Here is a 19185-nt window from a genome sequence, read left to right on the forward strand (position 1 = left end):
ACACTTAGCTTTCAAGTCATAAAACAACAGCTCAGCACAAAAACAGCTGACTAACTCTCTCATATCAGGACTGGTGTGTTGCCACAAAAGCTGTTTTGAATCTTTTTGGCTTTGGTACAGTGGCTCAAAGTTCTCAGTGCTAATGAAATAAGAGTTGGGTTTGGGGAGGATGGGAGACCAGTGGCCACTGGCCAGTGTCAAGTGATCGGTCTGCTCCTTCAACATGAGGCTCCTGGTCATCGTCTGCAGCTTGGCTCTTCTGGCCATCTCCTCCTCCTCCACAGTAGGGCTACTGTTTATCTCTGTCTTTCTCTGGGTGTGCCAATCAGTGGCTTTCCCTTTGTGTCTGTCTTTGTCTCTCACTGTCTTTCATCAAGACGTCCCTGTCTGTCTGTCTGTCTCTCCAGGTCTCTGTCCTCAATCTCTTGGTATCTCTCCCTTTCTTATCCTCCAGTGTCTGTGGGACCTTATGTGTCCTTTTAACATATTTTATAATCAAATACTGAATGCTTCTTTAAACCTCACCTCATCACTGCTTAAGTTCTGATCATTTTATTGATGCTTCTGTCCATCACAGATTAGGAGGCCTGCCAGAGAAAAATGTAAGATTTATTTTTTTATGCAAATAGAGAAGGAATGTTCAACCTAAATGTACAATTGGTGAATGTAAAATGATTATATCCAAAGTTAACTTGGAGATATTTAGTCCATATAGTAACAAGCTGAATTAACTTTAATGAGTACTTCTGTTTTCATAAATCTAGAAGGGCTCCATTTTTAATATTATGTTGTCATGGATTATAGCTCATGCCATTGATGGAGATGGTCTCACCAGAAGAGATATCCCATTCATCAATAAAGGTATTCAGAGGAATCCCAAATGGATAGCATTTTGTTTTATTTCTTGTCTGTAATAGGTACATATCTTACTTCTTAAGGATTTTAGTGAACAAAACAACTGGCTGTATTTCTTATAGACAAATGCATTTACACCTGGAAAGTGTTCTAACATATTGTTGAATCAATGTTTATCTCTTGTCTGGCAAAGGATTGAAAACTCCAGTTGTGCAAGGGGACATTGCTTTACCTGTGCGTATACCTGCACCACAGACCCACTCACTCACTGAAGGATATGAGTTGGAAATGTGGGCACAGGCTGAACTTCGCCTTGAGCTGTATTCATAATTATATAATAGCAGCCCCAAAGCAGATGTTGATGAAATTAATAAGCACATATCAGTTTTTAATTAATGATAAGCTTGTCAAAATTCAGAACTGTGATGTGTTTCCTCTTCTTGACCATAAACATTGCTTCTCCATGCCCTGAAAAGTTGTATAGAGTTTTGCTTAATTATCATGATAGGTCGGACATATCTGATTCTACCAAAGTTACCATCCTTTACCATCAATTCGATTTTTTTGCTGCATTCATAATATTGATTTATGTTCTATTTAGATGTAATTAATAACATCATGTAAAATATGTAGAACTAAGATGAAGTCGACAGAAGTTAACTTCTGGGTACTAAGATAAGCCTTTATCTTGGTTTTAGCCTGGACGTAATGCACTGACTGACAAGGCCTACAGATGGGACTTCCCCATACCGTACATCCTGACTAACGCCCTTGGCAAGTGATTTTATTTTGCTCTGACAATATTTACACACCGGCAAAACACCAGAAAGCCCAGAACACGGCTCAGTTGACCCTAAATGGGCTTTGTTTCAGATCTGAATGCCAAGGGGGTGATACACCAGGCCTTTGAAACATACCGCCTTAAATCCTGTGTGGACTTTAAACCTCATGAGGGAGAGAAGAGCTTCATCAAGTTTCAAAAGCTAGATGGGTATGTGGCCAATCTTTGGCAGTGTTAGGGGTGAATATGATAAAAGTGTAGTCTGTTTACCTCAAACTTGTTTTATAATGTGTATGTATAAATCATTTATTGAAGTGTTGTATCTGAAGCATTGGTTTGTTTGCTGTTCTGCATGATGACAGCAAATGTGATCTTCTTTCCATTTGGTTATATTGACGTGATGTTTTCCCATGCAGTTGCTGGTCGATGGTTGGAGACTTGAAGGAAGGTCAGCAGCTCTCCCTAGGTGACGGCTGCGACTACAAAGGCACCATCATGCATGAACTCCTTCACGCCCTCGGCTTCTACCACGAACAGTCCCGCTCTGACAGGGATGACTATGTTGACATCTGGTGGGACCAAGTCCTGCCTGGTAAGCTGTTGTGACAACAGAAAAGACAGTGATAAAGAATAGCAATGTCACTGATCTCATGGGCCATCCAAGCAGGTATTGAATAGCAATGTCACTGATCCCATAGACCATCTAAGCAAGGATATTAGCATTCAGGTTGGGCCTTAACAGCACCTCTGTCCAAAATACTGTTTCACTCCCCCTGAGAAGCAAGCCCTGTAGTACTTTAATTTGAATTTAAGACGAAACTATACACAGAATGGTTCACCCTTTAATCTGGATTTGAACTGTTATAGTGTTCTGTGTCTTTCTTTGCCATTAAAACAGGATCATTTCTCCACCAATATCAATATAGTGTCTGTCCATCTGCCTTTTTTCTAACTTTATTCTCAATGTATACAGGTATGGAGCATAACTTTGACAAGTATGATGACACATTCATAACAGACCAAAACACACCTTATGACTATGAGTCCATCATGCATTATGACCCCTACTCCTTCAATAAGGACCCTGAATACCCCACCATCACAGCCAAGGACCCTGAGAAGACCAAGTTGCTTGGCCAGTACAATGACTTCAGTGATTTAGACCTGCTAAGGCTGAATAGGATGTACAACTGTTGTGAGTACACAATGTGAACTGTTCTGCAGTAGCATTGCATTTGAATGTGTAAATACAACAGTGTATGTCACAGGCCTTTCTGGATGGATGACATACACTGTGTATTAATTCATTGCTATACTAAGATTGACTGTCTGACTGAATTCTTTATCAAATTGACTTGTACCTCTTCATTTCCTCCAGCTGCCCCCTTGACTCTGTTGGACCAGTGTGCTTTTGAGTCCACCAATGTCTGTGGTATGATTCAGAATGCAAAAGACACCGCAGACTGGACCCACACACCAAGCTCTCCAGCGTCAACTGACCATACTCTGGTGGGACAGTGCAACAGTGGGTAATTCCAAAGAACTAAAAAAATAATTATGAAGAGAATATTATCTTTAGTTATATTGGGTATGTCATCACTGAACCTGAGGAAATTGAAGTCAATTCGTAAAATGAAACACAAAGTGTTGGAATACCCCCTGAAGAAAAATGTCCTTCTCTTCACTTGTAATTGAGAAAGAGACCAGTGTAAGACATGCATAGCCTACACGTCACAGCATAAAATGTAACCTTTGTATGTTGAATGAAATGTAGATTGCATTTTGTATGTTGAATGAAGCACATAATCAGTGCTTTGTAGAAGGTTTCAACATGTTAGTCGTGGATTTGTGTGCAGTGATTGGGTGGCCATACTAACAATTTGGTGTGCCATTCATAGATGCTGGATTCTTCATGCATTTTCCCACAAACCTGGGAATTCCTAATGACTCAGCATTTTTAGAGTCCAGGATTCTGTACCCTAAAAGGAAGCTCCAATGTCTGCAGTTCTTTTACAAAATGACTGGAAACCCAAAGGACAAACTCGTGATTTGGGCCAAGAGAGAGGACCCTAAGGGGAACACCCTCTCCACCACTGCAGCTGCCACTTTCATGGGTGAGGAGTTTTGACACACTTTGTTTTCTTTCCGTATGTTAATGTAATTTTAGATGGAATGCATCTCACAAGGTTACATAGCTGCATGGTTGCAGTATCCAAGTCATATAGTCCCTCATTATTTTGTTGGTTCCTTTCTTAAGGTGATGATGACCATTCCTGGAAAATTGCCCATGTGCCTTTCAAGATGGACGGCAGATTCCGTTATGCCTTCCAGGGTCTCCGTGGAGATCCATCCAGCTCCCAGGGTGGCATTGTGATTGACGACATCACCTTAGCTGAAACGCGGTGCCCAAGTGGTGTTTGGCGCATAGCCAACTTCAGCCAGCAAATTGCCAGAATGGCGCCTGGCGAGTACCTGCAGAGCCCGCGTTTCCACAGCCTCGAGGGCTACGGCTTCGGCATCCAGCTTGTCCCCAATTCAGAGGTATACCACGGGTACATTGGCGCCTTCTTCCATGTCACCAGCTGGGTAAATGACCACGTGCTGCAGTGGCCAGTGGGGAACCGGCAGGTTACCATCACGGTGATGGATCAGGACCCTGATGTGACTCGTCGGCAGTCCTTCTCCTACAGCTTCACCACAGTGGAAAAACAGCTCGTATCTGGTAGGAGAAGGGTCCTGCTCAGGCAGATCGTCATTAGAGTCAGAGTTAGCCTGAGAGTGAGGTTAAGGCCTAAGGTTAGAACTTAGAACTGTCCTTGTCTCTTCTCTGTACAGAAGACCCAAGAATTGACTATGATATGTTCTGTTACTTCAAATTTTAGGTTCCAACGACTTTTTCTGGGACAACCCTGCAAAGGTGGGGACTTACGACCCTTCCTGTGACTGCTACCGTGGCTGGACTTGGGGTTGGAATGGTTACTTCTCCCATTATGACCTGCAGAAGAGGAGCTACTTGAAGAATGATGATCTCATTCTCTTCATTGAGTTTGAAGGTGAGCACTGGTGTTAAGCAGCAGCATCAGCAAAGCTAATTTGATCTGGGGGTCAGGCAGTACATACTATTTGCTCTCAATCCCTCTGGAGGTAAAACAAGTTAAAAATAAAAAAGTCACGTTTCTATTAACTTTGTGTGTGTGTGTGTGTGTCTGTTTGTGTGTGTGTCTGTTTGTGTGTGTGTGTGTGTGTGTGTGTGTGTGTGTGTGTGTTTGTGTGTGTGTCTGTGTTTGTGTGTGTGTGTGTGTGTGTGTGTGTGTGTGTGTGTGTGTGTGTGTGTGTGTGTGTGTGTGTGTGTGTGTGTGTGTGTGTGTGTGTGTGTGTGTGAATGCGTGAAATACAGATGAATCACAGTTCTTGCTCTAATAGAAGTTCACTTTTTGCAGATCTCACCTCTCTGGTTAATGTTGTGCAGCCCAGAGGAGATGCTGCCTAAGAAGGGGAAGAAGATGTACAATTCTTCACCAGAGGCTTTGATAAATCTCAGCAGTCTGTAATCAGTATTTTAGGCCATCTTTACCAAACAACATGCATTTTAACTGGTAAAGATTTGCAAATGTAAAAGCCCCAAAGCTCTCCCCAGCCCTGGTCTTGCAGACACAAGGGAAAAACTGTTCTGGACCAGTAATCCTTTACAGTAACATTTTAACACCAAGAGAAAGCTTGTGCTGGTACTAAACATTAGTTCTCTAACACTCACAGTGTGTAATGCATTACCCAGTTGGCCCCTCCATTACAGATTTTCTCCCCATCTTGTAAACTTTAAGCTGAAAGGTAAACACTGCCTCACACACTGTGATTGTGTGTTACTTGACTTAAATTTCCGATGTCTTAGTGTTTGGCCAATGAAAGCAAAACTGTATAAGCTGCTCCCATTACTCATTAAAGAGCTTTTTCCTGCATGAACCATGTCATGTCATACTTTCAACCATTATCCCACATCTACACAGCACACAAGTGAAGAGTCTTTGAAAACAACTTAGCTAATGGCTGTAAATGACAGAATAGTGAAAGACACGAAATGTTGAATAAGAATAAAATGCAATGTTTCAAACATCCCTGACATGAACGTACGGGTATTGAACAAAACCAGTCACAACAGGCCTGTTAAACTATGTCAACATCTTTTGGCTTGTGTGAAAAAGAATTCTTCTGCCACTGCTTTCTTCCAAACACATACCTATGTATGTACCTGAAGTATGTAGCCCTGTTGGCATGGTGGAAAATAAGTGTGGCTTCACATGTGATAATCTGTTAATCTTTTAATCAAATTGTTTAAAAGGTGATCGCAAATCATATCAAATGTTATACATGTTACAGCTGAATAACTTAACTGAACTCATACTCTGGGAGTAACTGAGAGAGACAGTAAAAGGCATTCCGAAGCGAAGATCATAAACCCTCACCTTGCGGTTGTCTTTAACACCAGCATTGCCTTTTGTCATAAATGGTTTAAATATATAACATGAACGATAAAACAAAGTGCAGTCTGGTCAAGTGTGTCACTATCTCTACGAAGGCCATCAGTGAGCTGACGCAGACACTTGAAGCTCTGAGACCTTAACTGTCTTGCCCTCTCCGATCAAAGTACCACCCTGGTGCTCTGGCTTTATTGTTATGTTTACACCAGTCCAGTAACACGATCAAGTCGCGATCACACACATAACATGGGCTCCTTGGACACAGGGTGGAAAATCACAGCTTTGACAACATTTCTGTTGGTTCTGAAGGTACAGAAAAAGACGTTTCTATAGTTGTAGTTGTTTCAACCTACTGAAAATCTGTGTTTTTGTGCATCTTTAAGAAAATGTTTGGAGATGTTATGCTAAATATGGTTCTGTTTCTGCACCCAAGCAGGCTGAAGCCGTGCCAGCACATTATGACTATGGTACATGTTTCTTTAAATGTCCATTAAATCATTTGATTTGATACATAAGTAGATGTATTAGTGCATGATTTGTTTGTTACACTTCAATAACTCTGTATAAATATGTATTTTTAATAGGACGTGATGTGGATGCTGGGGAATTAAGAGAGGATATTCCCGATATTAATTTAAGTAAGTGTTTCCCAAGCTTAGTGCTTAGTGCTAAATACATGTACATTTGCTCCTAAATGTACGTTATATACGATACTTTATAAAAAATATTCCTAAATCTATCCAACCATCCAACAAACATATAGCCCTCACACAAGAGGTGTCCTTACTGAAATGCTCTCCTGCATTAACCTTTGCTTTTCATTTCCCAATAAATAATGTGTTTAACATCTGTAATAAATTGGCATGCCAGCCTGAAGTATTTTTTACATTGCAGAATCATCGAGAGATCTCTTTGAGGGAGATATTGCTGTAGATGTAAGTTAAGTTGACAAGAAAAATCCATTCTAAACGTTAAGGGATGTTGAACTGTCTGGTTCTCATTTTCTCTGTTTTATTTTCAGCCAAGAAGAAATGCCATTCTGGATGAAAAAAAAAAATGGAAGTTTCCCATTCCCTACATCCTGACAGATTCTTTGGGTGTTTATGATTTTTTTTTTTCTTCTGAAGTCAGTTTGTTTCATTAACCCCAGTACTGATTACGATGTTTACAAAATGATGAATACAATTGAATGTCTGTTGGTTTCCAGAGCTGAATGCCAAGGGTGTGATCCTGCAGGCCCTTGAGATGTATCGCCTTAAGTCCTGTGTTGACTTCAAGCCCTACGAGGGCGAGAGCACTTACCTCTCTTTCACTAAATTGGACGGGTGAGCAAGAAAAGAAGTCTCTTTATACAAGAGAAACTACTATATTCACTGTGGCTGCTTCAGCTTGTGCAATCTTTATGACCCATCACCTTTTTCATCTCACAAATGGCAGAGCAGATAAAAAGTGATGTAATGATTATGATGAAAGCAAACTAACACTGGTGACAAACTAATAAGGGAATGAGCAGTTGGTATTTGTTTACAGAAGATTTACTTGAAAAAGATCGGCTAAAGAGAATTTTCTTTCATTTTAAATGATATCTTCCTGGCAAAGACCCTTCAACAGAACAAGTCATTTGGGAAAGCACAAGAGAGTGCCATCCTATAGACAGTATACATCACTTCTGCTTCACTTCACTTATGCTTCTTAGAGTGGTAGCAGGCAGCAGGTAGCAGCCTTTACAAGGCTGTCTGTCAAAGCTGTTGAAGTTTTATATAGTAGTGATGCTGTCAAAATGAAGTCAAGGAATGAATAGTTAAATTCAGTGAATATGATATGGCAGTACCAGACTAGTGACGATGATTTGTGATGAACAAAGGCCAATGTTTCCCAATGCCACTTCTTTTCTGTGACCATCTGACAACCCTGAGTGTAGATGCTGGTCCTTTGTCGGTGACCTGGGGACGGGCCAAAATGTGTCGATCGGGGCAAGATGCGATACCAGAGCTATCGTTGAGCATGAGCTCCTTCACGCTCTCGGCTTCTACCACGAGCAGTCACGCTCTGACCGTGACGATTACGTCAAAATCCACTGGGACCAAATCCTGGAGGGTGAGCTGCCAACACACATGTCAAACTAACCCATTAGCCTAGAGCGAGGTTCTCAATCCTGCACTGAAACCCATTAGTATAGAGCAGAGGTTCTCAAGCCTCCCCCACCCATTAGTCTAGAGAAGAGATTCTCAATCCTGCACTGAAACCCGTTAGTATAGAGTAGAGGTTCTCAATCCTCCACTGAAACCCCTTAAAGACCTGCCCTGTACATCTTTTATTTATTCAAGCTCTGAGCGCACAGAGTTTTATTAAGAGTAATTATAATGCTGTTGATTAGCTAAATAATTTGTTAAACTAGTCATGAGTGTTGGTGATGAGATCAGTATGGTATGCAGAACAGGGAAAGCTGTAGAAAGTGTCAAACATAGGAGCTACTATTATGCAGTCAGTATCTTGGAAGCATGCACACTGTCAATATTGGTATGGAATAAAATGTGTTTGATTGATGTTGAATGTAATCTGATTTGATTTGTCACTAATTTGATATGGGTCGACAGGGAAAGAGCACAATTTTAACAAGTACGAGGACGACTTTATCACGGACTTGAACACGCCGTATGACTATGAGTCCATCATGCACTACCGCCCCCTCTCCTTCAACAAGGACCCCACCATCCCAACCATCACCACGGCGATCCCTGCTTTCAACAATGTGATTGGCCAGCGTCTGGACTTCAGTACAGTCGACCTGGAAAGACTGAACCGCAAGTATGAGTGTGGTGAGTGGGCCTAGAACTGTTCACACAAATCACAGTACATGTTACAAGGCACCGTGAGATCGCATGCATGTATAGAACATCATCAGCAAGCCTGCCTCTGCCATTCTAGCTGCTACTCTGACTCTGCTGGACCAGTGCTCCTTTGAGCAGATCAACATCTGTGGGATGATTCAGAATGAGCAGGACAACGGGAACTGGATCCAGACCCCCAGCACGGCAGACAGCAATGACCACACCCTAGGAGGCCACTGCAGAGGTAAACATGAACAGCACTGCATGTATTAACATACAATAAATAAAGGTGCCGTTGGATTATTGCATTGGATTATTGCATAATGCCTCTGACATAGACTCACACTGATATTTTGTCAACACTTTCACATTGACATTCTCTGGGGCTAGTATTTTTCTTTTTATGTATGAAATGAAATACTAAAAAATAGAAAAATGAATACTCACTTCCATTATTCCCAATAATTATTCAGAACGATGCAGAATGTTCCATTGACTTAAATGGTCCACCCTGATGTTCGAATGTCCAATATTTCTTTATAATGACCACTGCAAAAAAGTGCTAACCGCTGCCAATATTTTGTGATTCATATCTCTCAAGTCATTCCGCAAGAAGTCTGTTGATTTATCGTAACGAAGGTTCAATTTAACCTCTGTGGTACCGTGCTTCTGTAGATGCAGGCCTCTTTATGCACTTCGACACGTCAAGGTTGGTGCCAGGGACCAGTGCTCTCCTGGAATCGCGGATCCTGTACCCCAGGAGGAGCCAGCAGTGCCTGCAGTTCTTCTACAAGATGTCAGGAGGCGCTGGAGACCGGCTGGTAATATGGCTGCGCATGGATGATGGCACTGGGGAGGTCCGCAAAGTGAAAAAAGTGCACACCATCACAGGTAGTGTATTTTCTGCATTGAGTTTTGTCGGGTTTAAGTTTGATTCGGATGCAACGATCCAACGATTTTTTCCATTCCATTCCTTCCATTCTTTTATGTCTCAGGTGACGGAGATGATTCGTGGAAGATTGCTCACGTGCCCCTGAGCTTCAGGGATAAGTTCCGCTACTTTTTTCAGGGTATGGTGGGCGTTGAAAACCGCACATCCAGTGGCATCTCCATCGACGACATCACCCTGACGGAGACGGCATGTCCCGTCGCCGTGTGGCAGATCAGCAAGTTCAGCAGCCTTTTGGCCTCTACAGCAGTCGGGGCCGGCATTCGCAGTTGCCGCTTCTACAACCCTGAAGGCTACGCGTACGGGTTCACCGTCTTCCCCAATGGCAGAGATGTTAACTCTGCTACCTACCTTGGCGTGACCTTTCACCTTTACAGTGGTGTTGATGACGGTGTGATGGAGTGGCCGGCCATGAACAGGCAGGTCACCATCACTGCCATAGACCAGGACCCAGATGCCACACTGCGAATGTCCAATAGCCGCAGCTTCACTAGTGGTGAGTGGGTTAACTTGATGTTTGCATTTACGCCGGGGATGTTTAATCCCCAATCGGCCTGAGAAAAACACCTAGCTTAATACTTATACCTTTAAAATATCAATATAACTGATCTGATCTGATCAAAAATGCTTTGTGGACAGTCAAGGCCCCCAAAATGATCCCCAGTTTAACTTGCCATGGTCTTCTTTTCTGGTCTCCTTTACCTTGGCTATCAATTACGTGCATTGAAGTGTTAATTCCTTCTGTCCCTGGCTTTGGCTTTTTTGTTTCCTCTTCCTAGACTCCAGCACCAAATGGAATAAGCCAGTGGACGTAAATGCCACGTGGGACGAGAGCTGTATGTGCTACAGAGGACCAGAGATAGGCTGGGGCACATTCATGTCCCACCTGCAGCTGAAGAGGAGGAGCTTCCTCAAGAACGACGACCTCATCATCACCGTTGACTTTGATGGTAATTTGATTTGGAGCTACAGATCAAGGCTAGATTATTTTTCAAGTCAGCTACAGCTACTGTGCTGTGTATTTGCAGACCTGACCCATCTGCTGAAGACTGAGGTGGCTGCGGTTGCTCCAGCACAGGAAGAGAGGGTGGAGGAGAACGGGGAGATGGAGGAGGCCCCACCCAAAGAGGTCCCAGCCCAAAAGGCCCGACCCAGAGAGGCCCGCGCTGTGACTAACCCCTGTTTCCCCAACCCCTGTCTCAATGGAGGAGTGTGTGAGGAGAAACGGAGCCAGGCAACATGCAGGTCAGCATGCTTGCATGCGCACACAGACACACACACACACACACCAGTTCTAACTTTGCACATTATTTACAATAACCTTTTTTCTATGCTATGTTTATGATCTTAGCTACTCTACTGTATATGGTGCTGTCTACTAGTTAAATTATCTTAGTTACTCTACTGTACTCTACTGTATACACTACTAGACAGTTATGTTGCCTGGGTATACATATCCTGCCTGTTCATCTGCTGCATGTTGGTATTACCCATAATGCTCTTAATATCACTTCAGCTTCAGGGTTTTCTCTGTGTTCTTTTCCTCCTATGCCCCTTCCTGCCTACTTGGTTCTTCCTTTTCTGGCATATAAAGAAAGACAAATGAATAGATCAGTAATATCTCATTTAATCAGAAAGTCAAATTCAACCAAATACATTTGCATTCAGCCAGCTATGAAAATGTCATCATACACTGCATAAGCTGTGACTTATGCGATTGACAAGAGAAGCCAGATCAGTAAAAAGTGAGTCAAATTAGAGAGGCATACACAAATACACACCCACACAAACGCAGAAAACACAATCACATGTGTGCGAGAGTACATAATAATGCTTGCTGGTTTTAGCTGTGTCATCTTCTCCAGCTCATTTGTGTTCACAGTGTATTCAGTCTACACCTGGCTTTTGCAATGGTCTGCCTTTAGCTCTGGGAATAGCAGCAGAACTAAAAGCATTTTTCCTCTCCTTCTACTTATCTGCCCTTTCACAGGTGTGCATCTGGACAGTCCACATTCTATACGGGTGACATGTGCGAAACCCAGCAAATTGCAGGATCTGTTGTGGGTTTTTTGATAGGTGGAGCGGTGGGTTCCATGGTCCTGGTTATCGCAATCTTTGCAGTTATTCGTCAACGGGCCTAAAACAAAGATGCAGGATGTGCTCCCTACCACCTGTCAATCATTCATCTTAGTAACACATTAGTCCCCTGCACACAATTTCCCACAGTAAATATTATGACAGCCAACTATGCTGTTTTGCAGTTCTTCGAAAACATACATTACAAAATGATATTTATAGCTATGGAATGTTGGCAGTGCCATCTATATCAATTAAAGATTTTTGTGACAAAACGTATTAACAATTTAAAAACAATTTTACTTCAATTTTTTACTTCAATTTTAGGTTTGTTTAGATTGTAACATTCCCATGTTTTCAGAAAGAGCATGACATGTTGAATATAAAGATTGGGTGACCATTAAATATGATTGTAAAAATGTTTTGTTATTCCATTGCCAGGTTTTTAAGTCATGCCAGCAACTTAAATCATGTGAAAAAGCATACAAATAAAGGATGTAAAACTTAATATAATGAACGGTGTCAAATATTCTTAGTTCCTACTTTCCACATTCATTAGCCCAATAATTGTTAGGCGAGATTAAGTCTCAAGTGAATCCGACTGTCTTAAATGACTAAATTATTAAATGTATCCCATGATATAGCTCTACACCAAAGTCATTGAACATTTGGATCCAAATAGGAAAACCCTAAAACCCATCTACTGATAAAAGGTTCTGCAGATCTGGATTTAAAAAAGAGCAATTGCTGTGCTTGCTGACTGATCTCACTAAGCTCTTGCCCTGCGGTGTCCCGTGGAGTGTCTCCAAACCTTGAGTGATCAGAGAGGAACTACATGGGGGATAGGGGGATGAGAGGATGAAGAGAACCAGAGAGAGGAGAGGAAATATAGTGAAGCAGGTGTAAATTCAGTATCTTTATCTTTAATAGAGCAGCATTTGATGTGCCTGGTAGAAATGAACAGAAAATCATGATATCAGAATCGGTATTAATTATTTTTGATGTTGGATTCCCTGTGCCCCTTACATCTCTGAGATTCCTAAAGAAAGTGAGCATATATTACAGCAACTCTGAAGCATGTAAATGTAGGGTACAGACTTTTGAATGCTAATAATGTGAAGAATTCACCAAGCAACCAACACTTTTCAACACTTTGTATTAAGCCTGAGGAATCAAAGGGGAGGGAAATGTTACTGCAAGTAAGATGTTATTACAGAATTACCTTTTCCTCCCCTTAACATCCTTGCAAAACAAGCAAACACACAAAATGACCAACGAGCATGCCATTTTATAACGGCATTATGATATAGAAAATCAGTGTTTACATGACCATAAGGACAAAGCAGAAAGTGTGCCCACCTGCAGTGAGTTTGTGAGGGTGAAAGCATAGTTCATCAACTTTGGTAAGAGTACATCTATGACATTAATTGAGAACACACAAAATCCCAGCCTGTGTCATGCCCAAGGCAGGGGTCAGGTACATAACCACCTTGTGGATGTTTCTCGTCCGTCTCCTGTCACGCCCTCTGAAACCTTAGGCCTCAGGTAAGTCACAATCACCATTGCCTTGGAGCAAGCCTTTCAGCGTCCTCTCAAGTTTTTGGCTCATCGTAGGAGCTGTCAGGGCTCTGATGGTTGTACACTTCAGTGAATGCCACAGTCACCATTAGGAAGATGGAGTCAGTAGTGAAGAACAAGATTAAGAATTCCTTTTCCTCAGAGGATGGAAGATAAAGATCGGTTGGTGGAGACGCACTATGCTCAGGCAAGGCATGCAGTAGAACATGGGGCCTCATTTATAAAACGTTGCATAGAAACCATCCTACATTTTGTCTAAGACATTTCCTGAAATGAGCGTAAGTGAGATCCACAGAAAACAGACGTACACACAAAAAACACGTGTACGCCAATCCTTCGGTTATAAATCACAAATGGTCGTGAAATTGTGCGCAACTGAATCTCCGCCCTCAAAACGCCCCTATTTAATCTAATCAGCATATTATCAATGCACAAACAGAGCGCATCCTCAATGCACAAACTCTCTGTGACAGTGGCACACAAGAAAGAAACATGTAAACAGAAGAATTAAAGTGAGGCTGACATCGACGTTCTGCTGATGGAACAGCAGGTGCGGGCCAAAACATCGTTAGAAAGCCTGTCTGGTGGCGTAATGGCAAAAGAATAGTATTTGACATGTAGTAGACACGTTTCCGAAGCACCAGCACCTGCGGCACGAGTAGCCCCAGAAGCCGCATCTGCGGCAGCAGCACCAAAGCTTTGGTGCGCTCCACTACCTACCTGTGCTGTATTGAAGTGGGCTTCTTAGGCTTTCTGAGTGTGCGAAATCTGGATGAGAATACATTGGGAACCCTGTTTTAGGAAATCCTCTTTCACATTTTGCTGGGCACTGTATGGAAATCTAATAAATTGAGGGCATATGGAATGGAAGATAGGTAGGTATAGGCTACTGCGAAGAACATCGGGCAAAATTCTGCTTAATGATGACGGGGATTGCTCGACTGGTCTCCAATTTCACATCGGAACGTTCCCAGGAATCCAAGAACGGACAATATCTGAACGTGTATGGCCTGGTTGCCTCTGGTGCGCCTCTCTAGACGAGAGGCCATTTGGGCACAACGCTCTCGGCAAGCGGTACCTGCTTATCAGACATACATCAATCATCCTGTGTCAAAAAGTCTGCGCGATCACAAAAAAAACCTCTCTCTGCTTATTGCGCAGTTGGCAATATCCTCTAACATCGCCAATGCAGCCATATCTCCTACTGAAAACTAAGCCACTATTAGTCTTTTTATAGGCTATAAGTTTGAGCAAAATGTTTTACACTTGTGAAATTAAAACGGAATACCTATAAGATGTGAATCTCATTCATGTGTAAATTATTCTAATAGTTTATTTGATTTTATTGAACGAAACATTAATTTGGCCTTTCACCATTAGCCCAAATGGTGACGGTGGTGCTGAGGATGATGAAGATGAAACTGCGTGTCGGCGCTCGGAGAGTCCTGAATTCCTGCAGTACTCCAGTATTGCCGCAAGGAAATGTACTTACACGAACTGAAACCAGACGTAGAGCTACGTCCTTTTCTACGTCTAAGACGGTTTTTATAAATCTGTACTTAGACGTGGATTTGATCGCACGCACAGTCTAAGATCAGTTCTGTGCGTAAGTACGTTTTATAAATGGTCAGGTAGAAGAAATCCTCGGCTACCATGAAGTTGTCACCAGGGTGTTATGTATGAAGCTGAATGTTGGGCTTCATTTATGGTGACCACTAGATGTCACCTGTGTCCGGTAACCACACTAGCTGATTGAACAAGCTTGAAGTGTTTACGTGTTGCTCTTTGCGTGCATGTGAAATATTTTGCATAAAGGCTAGACATAGAAGCTATTTAAGGGTTTATGGAAATCCTTTATCAAGGTGGACATCAGGAGGCTGCAGTTGACCAGGAAAAGGAACACGGCGATGTTGACTTCATCTTCTTTTCGTTTCACTGAAGCGTTTATATGACAGTTTCCCATTTCATTACACAGTCATTTGCATTGTTGTTGAAAACTGCAAGGTCTTTTGGGCTGCAGGGGTTGGGTTGACTGATGCCATGTGACAGGAATGTGAGAGGTTCGTCTTGGCAACAGCCGTTCATACAAGACACTCAGTGGATATGAAGATTATTAGGAAACAGATCGAGATCCCAAGCCCTGCAAAGGCGAACTCTATAAGGAAGGGCAGGCCAACAGAGCACTAAGACACAAGGGTTGAGAAGGAGGTCATGAAGTTATCTAGGTCTCACTCAAACAGAGAGCTGTGAGCTATGGGCTGACATCCATGCACTGTGCATGGATGTCACCCCATAGCTCACAGCTCTCTGTTTTCCACATATTCTTACTGTTCTGCCAGTACAGATTGTACAGTATATCTTATGGTTCTGTGACCTTTTCTGTTTCAGAAGAAACTCCAACCTGACATCCTGATGTCCCATGAGACACTTTCAATAGCAATTGACAATGCTACTACTCTCTGTGCCATAACTTTGGACGGGTGTGTTGAAACAAATAGTTCCAATTTGACATCAAAGATGATACAGGCCTAAAGAAAGAAGGCCATTACTTCCATGTTACAATAGAAATTTGACCTTTGACACTTTGACAAGTCTTACTGTTATAACCTCGTCAGCAGCACAAAACAATTCACAGCCAGAGATCACTACCTTTGATTTAGGAGTTGTCCTTGCACTGGGTACATTATCATATGCCATGCATGAACATACATGCCCAAACCCGTTCAGGTTTATTTCTATAGTGTTACAGCATGAAAATTGAAAACATTCAAATGTGGCCTGTCTTTGAATCCCAAGCACTACTACCTTATTTTCCTTACTTAAAGACCAGCTGCACTTGTTCACCTGGTCCTCTATTGATGTTATCTCTCTGACAGTATGGACATCGCTACAGTCCTGTCCGAGGGTGATAATTAGAGTAAATAATAAAAACATCGTCTAATAAAGTCTCCAATTCTGGTACCTTATATAGTACACATGGTACACATCCTTATATAGTACACATGGTACACATCCTATTAACTGTATGTGTACTATCACTGCTCCAGTCCACAGGGCTTTGGGATGGTATGTTCATGTCCCTTGCATCAGCCAACCAATAAACAATCCTTTCCATTTGTGTGGCATACTCCTTGACTTGTTAGATCATTTAAACCAGGGATACTATTCTTGAGACCGCTTTTGGTGTCAAGGAAAAAACATTAATACCAAAGTGCTCTTCTTCTTTCTTGGTCTTGAGTTTAGACATATTGGGCCCTCTTTTGGCAGCAAACTGCTGGCATAAACGGCCTATTTCACCAGGCAGGTTATTTATCATCATCATGGACTGGACAGCCCTCACGTCTGACAAACCCCTTTCAGGCCATGGTATGGCTGAGGCAGTTGTGTTAAGACTATTTCCTAAAGTTTAAAGGATACACTGGCTTCTTCAGACCCATCAACAAAAACCATGCCAAACAGTGCAGCTTGGTGAGGCATTAGCTCACCATTCAGATAAAGTATCCATTCTCCAGTCAAACTGAGGTGAATGTATGTTTAGCCAGGGATAGCCTAAAGCTATAGTCTCTTTAGCCAGGTGAGTTAAAAATAATCTACAGAGTTCATTATGGCTAGATTTGGTCTAGCTGAGTCAGGCACAATATTTTGCCAGTGTGCATTCTTGTTTCTAAAACTGATTGTTCCAATCCTTGATTGTGATTGGCTAAAAGCCGTTGTAAAATCAAGCTTCTAAACCTGATTGTTCAAATCCTTGATTGTGATTGGCTAAAAGCCGTTGTAAAATCCAGCATTACCTTACAATTTGACCTGATTACATTCCATATTACTGCGCAGCGAATGGCAAGGCATTCATATAGCGCATTTCATACCCAGTGTTCCATCTGGCTGTTGCGTTGCTTCAAGGGTTGCGTGGCAACGATTTATTTAGGAACTATAATTTTTAGTGGCGGAAGAATGACGGTTTATCATTAAACTATTGTTTCTTAAATTGAATTGTCTTTATTTATGAAACCATATCAAATATGTGTAGTAACAGGTTTAGAAAAGCAATAAGCCCCGCTAGTCCGTGCTTTGCGCTGATTTTCCGCTTCGCGTCGTGCCTAACAACTCCCTTACCTGTTCTAAAATCAGCGCAAAGCACGGCCTCTTGGGGCTTATTGCTTAAATAACCTTTCAAGTTGTCCTCATAACATTCTATGATAACATTCCAAATTACTGCGCAGCGAATGGCAAGGCAAGGCAATTTTATTAATTTCATACACATGTGGAGCAACATCATCTGGGACACTGAAGCGTCAAAATCAGGATACCCCTGTCGCTGCTCTAGCAAAGAGGAGCCAGTTTGAAAACTATTTCAACAATTGCACTATTCATGGCGATATACAAATTAATGTGAATAAATAAGCACCCCTTTTTTGACGGTAGCGCAAGAGTTCCATCTGGCTGTTGCGTTGCTTCAAGGGTTGCGTGCCAATGATTTATTTAGGAACTATACTTTGTAGTGGCGGAAGAATGACGGTTTATCATTAAACTATTGTTTGTTAAATTGAATTGTTTTTATTTAATGAAACCATATCAAATATTTGTAGTGATAGTTTTTGAAAAGCAATAAGCCCCGCGAGTCCGTGCTTTGTGCTGATTTTAGAATCAGATTTTAGAATAGCTTCGCGTCGTGCCTAACAACTCCCCTTACATGTTCTAAAATCAGCGCAAAGCACGGCCTCTTGGGGCTTATTGCTTTAAAAAAACATGTTAATTTGTCTCAGTGGACTCATAAGCCCTTTATAGAAACTACAAGATGTTACTGAGATGTCTGAAATGTAGTATTTGCTACTGCTTTTTACACTTCATGCGTAATATAAGACAGAAATTACTATTACTTAATCTGAAAATAATCAAAACATTTTATTGTACAGATGAACTTCAAACCTAGTCTACATTCTGGAGGCATATAGTATGTAAGTTCAATTCAAATCATGTATGTCAGTCAAGTATGTTCACAACAAACAAACAAAGCTACTGTTTTATTTCAAGACAAATACAAGTCACTAAAATATTAATGGATATGTTACAGGATTTTTGTGGTAGAATCTACATTGCATTAGTTTACTTTACATTAAATTAGAGGTCATGTTAGTATGGTCACCAAGAAACCCAACCTAATGCATGAATTGTCTAGGTAAGGCAATCTTTACATTAGAATTGTCACTGACAGCAGTGCGAACATAGACTGAGGAGAGATTACTTTTCATCTGTTTTGCAATAAAGTATCTGTCAAACGAATCATTTTTTTGTATTTCTGTGATGGCTTTGCATGACCTCTGTGTGGACACTGCTGAATGCTTTCTTTCCATTTAGCTGTTTCCATTCTCGGCCATGCTGCCTTGAAAATCCTAGTGACACCCTGGTCCTATAGCAGGTCTTGATACCCATTCATCAACTGCCAACAGACCACCGAAGCTATGGAGAAGAGATTAGCAGAGTCACTAGAAATTTAGCTAATAAAGCATGATGCACAATGCAGATGCTCTGGACCACCAGCTATCTTGAACACTTCTGGATGTTTTTGCAGGTTTGTGGAAGTATGCTGGCTAAATAGTGGTCTGTAGCAGTAAGAAACCTTGATTGTAGTGTTCCTGATCT

At 41.8% G+C, this 19185-nt stretch overlaps 1 protein-coding gene across 1 annotated transcript; it reads left to right on the forward strand.

Moving 5' to 3' along the window:
- Window positions 1-223: 223 nt before the first annotated feature.
- On the forward strand, window positions 224-12032 carry LOC308381797 (meprin A subunit alpha-like; the record flags this gene model as incomplete). Its single annotated transcript, XM_080859392.1, has 26 exons — window positions 224-283; window positions 578-602; window positions 805-861; window positions 1049-1089; window positions 1554-1629; window positions 1729-1846; window positions 2053-2228; window positions 2610-2831; window positions 3015-3161; window positions 3535-3750; window positions 3894-4358; window positions 4519-4689; window positions 5077-5120; window positions 6548-6578; window positions 6696-6749; window positions 7006-7046; window positions 7133-7208; window positions 7319-7436; window positions 8033-8208; window positions 8709-8930; window positions 9040-9186; window positions 9618-9833; window positions 9938-10387; window positions 10671-10841; window positions 10920-11136; window positions 11882-12032. 26 exons carry the CDS (start codon window positions 224-226, stop codon window positions 12030-12032), a joined length of 3888 nt encoding a protein of 1295 aa, XP_080715518.1.
- Between the last annotated feature and the right edge of the window lie 7153 nt (window positions 12033-19185).

Source organism: Sprattus sprattus (genome assembly GCF_963457725.1).
Source record: "Sprattus sprattus genome assembly, chromosome: 2".
NCBI classification, from domain to species: Eukaryota; Metazoa; Chordata; class Actinopteri; order Clupeiformes; family Clupeidae; genus Sprattus; species Sprattus sprattus.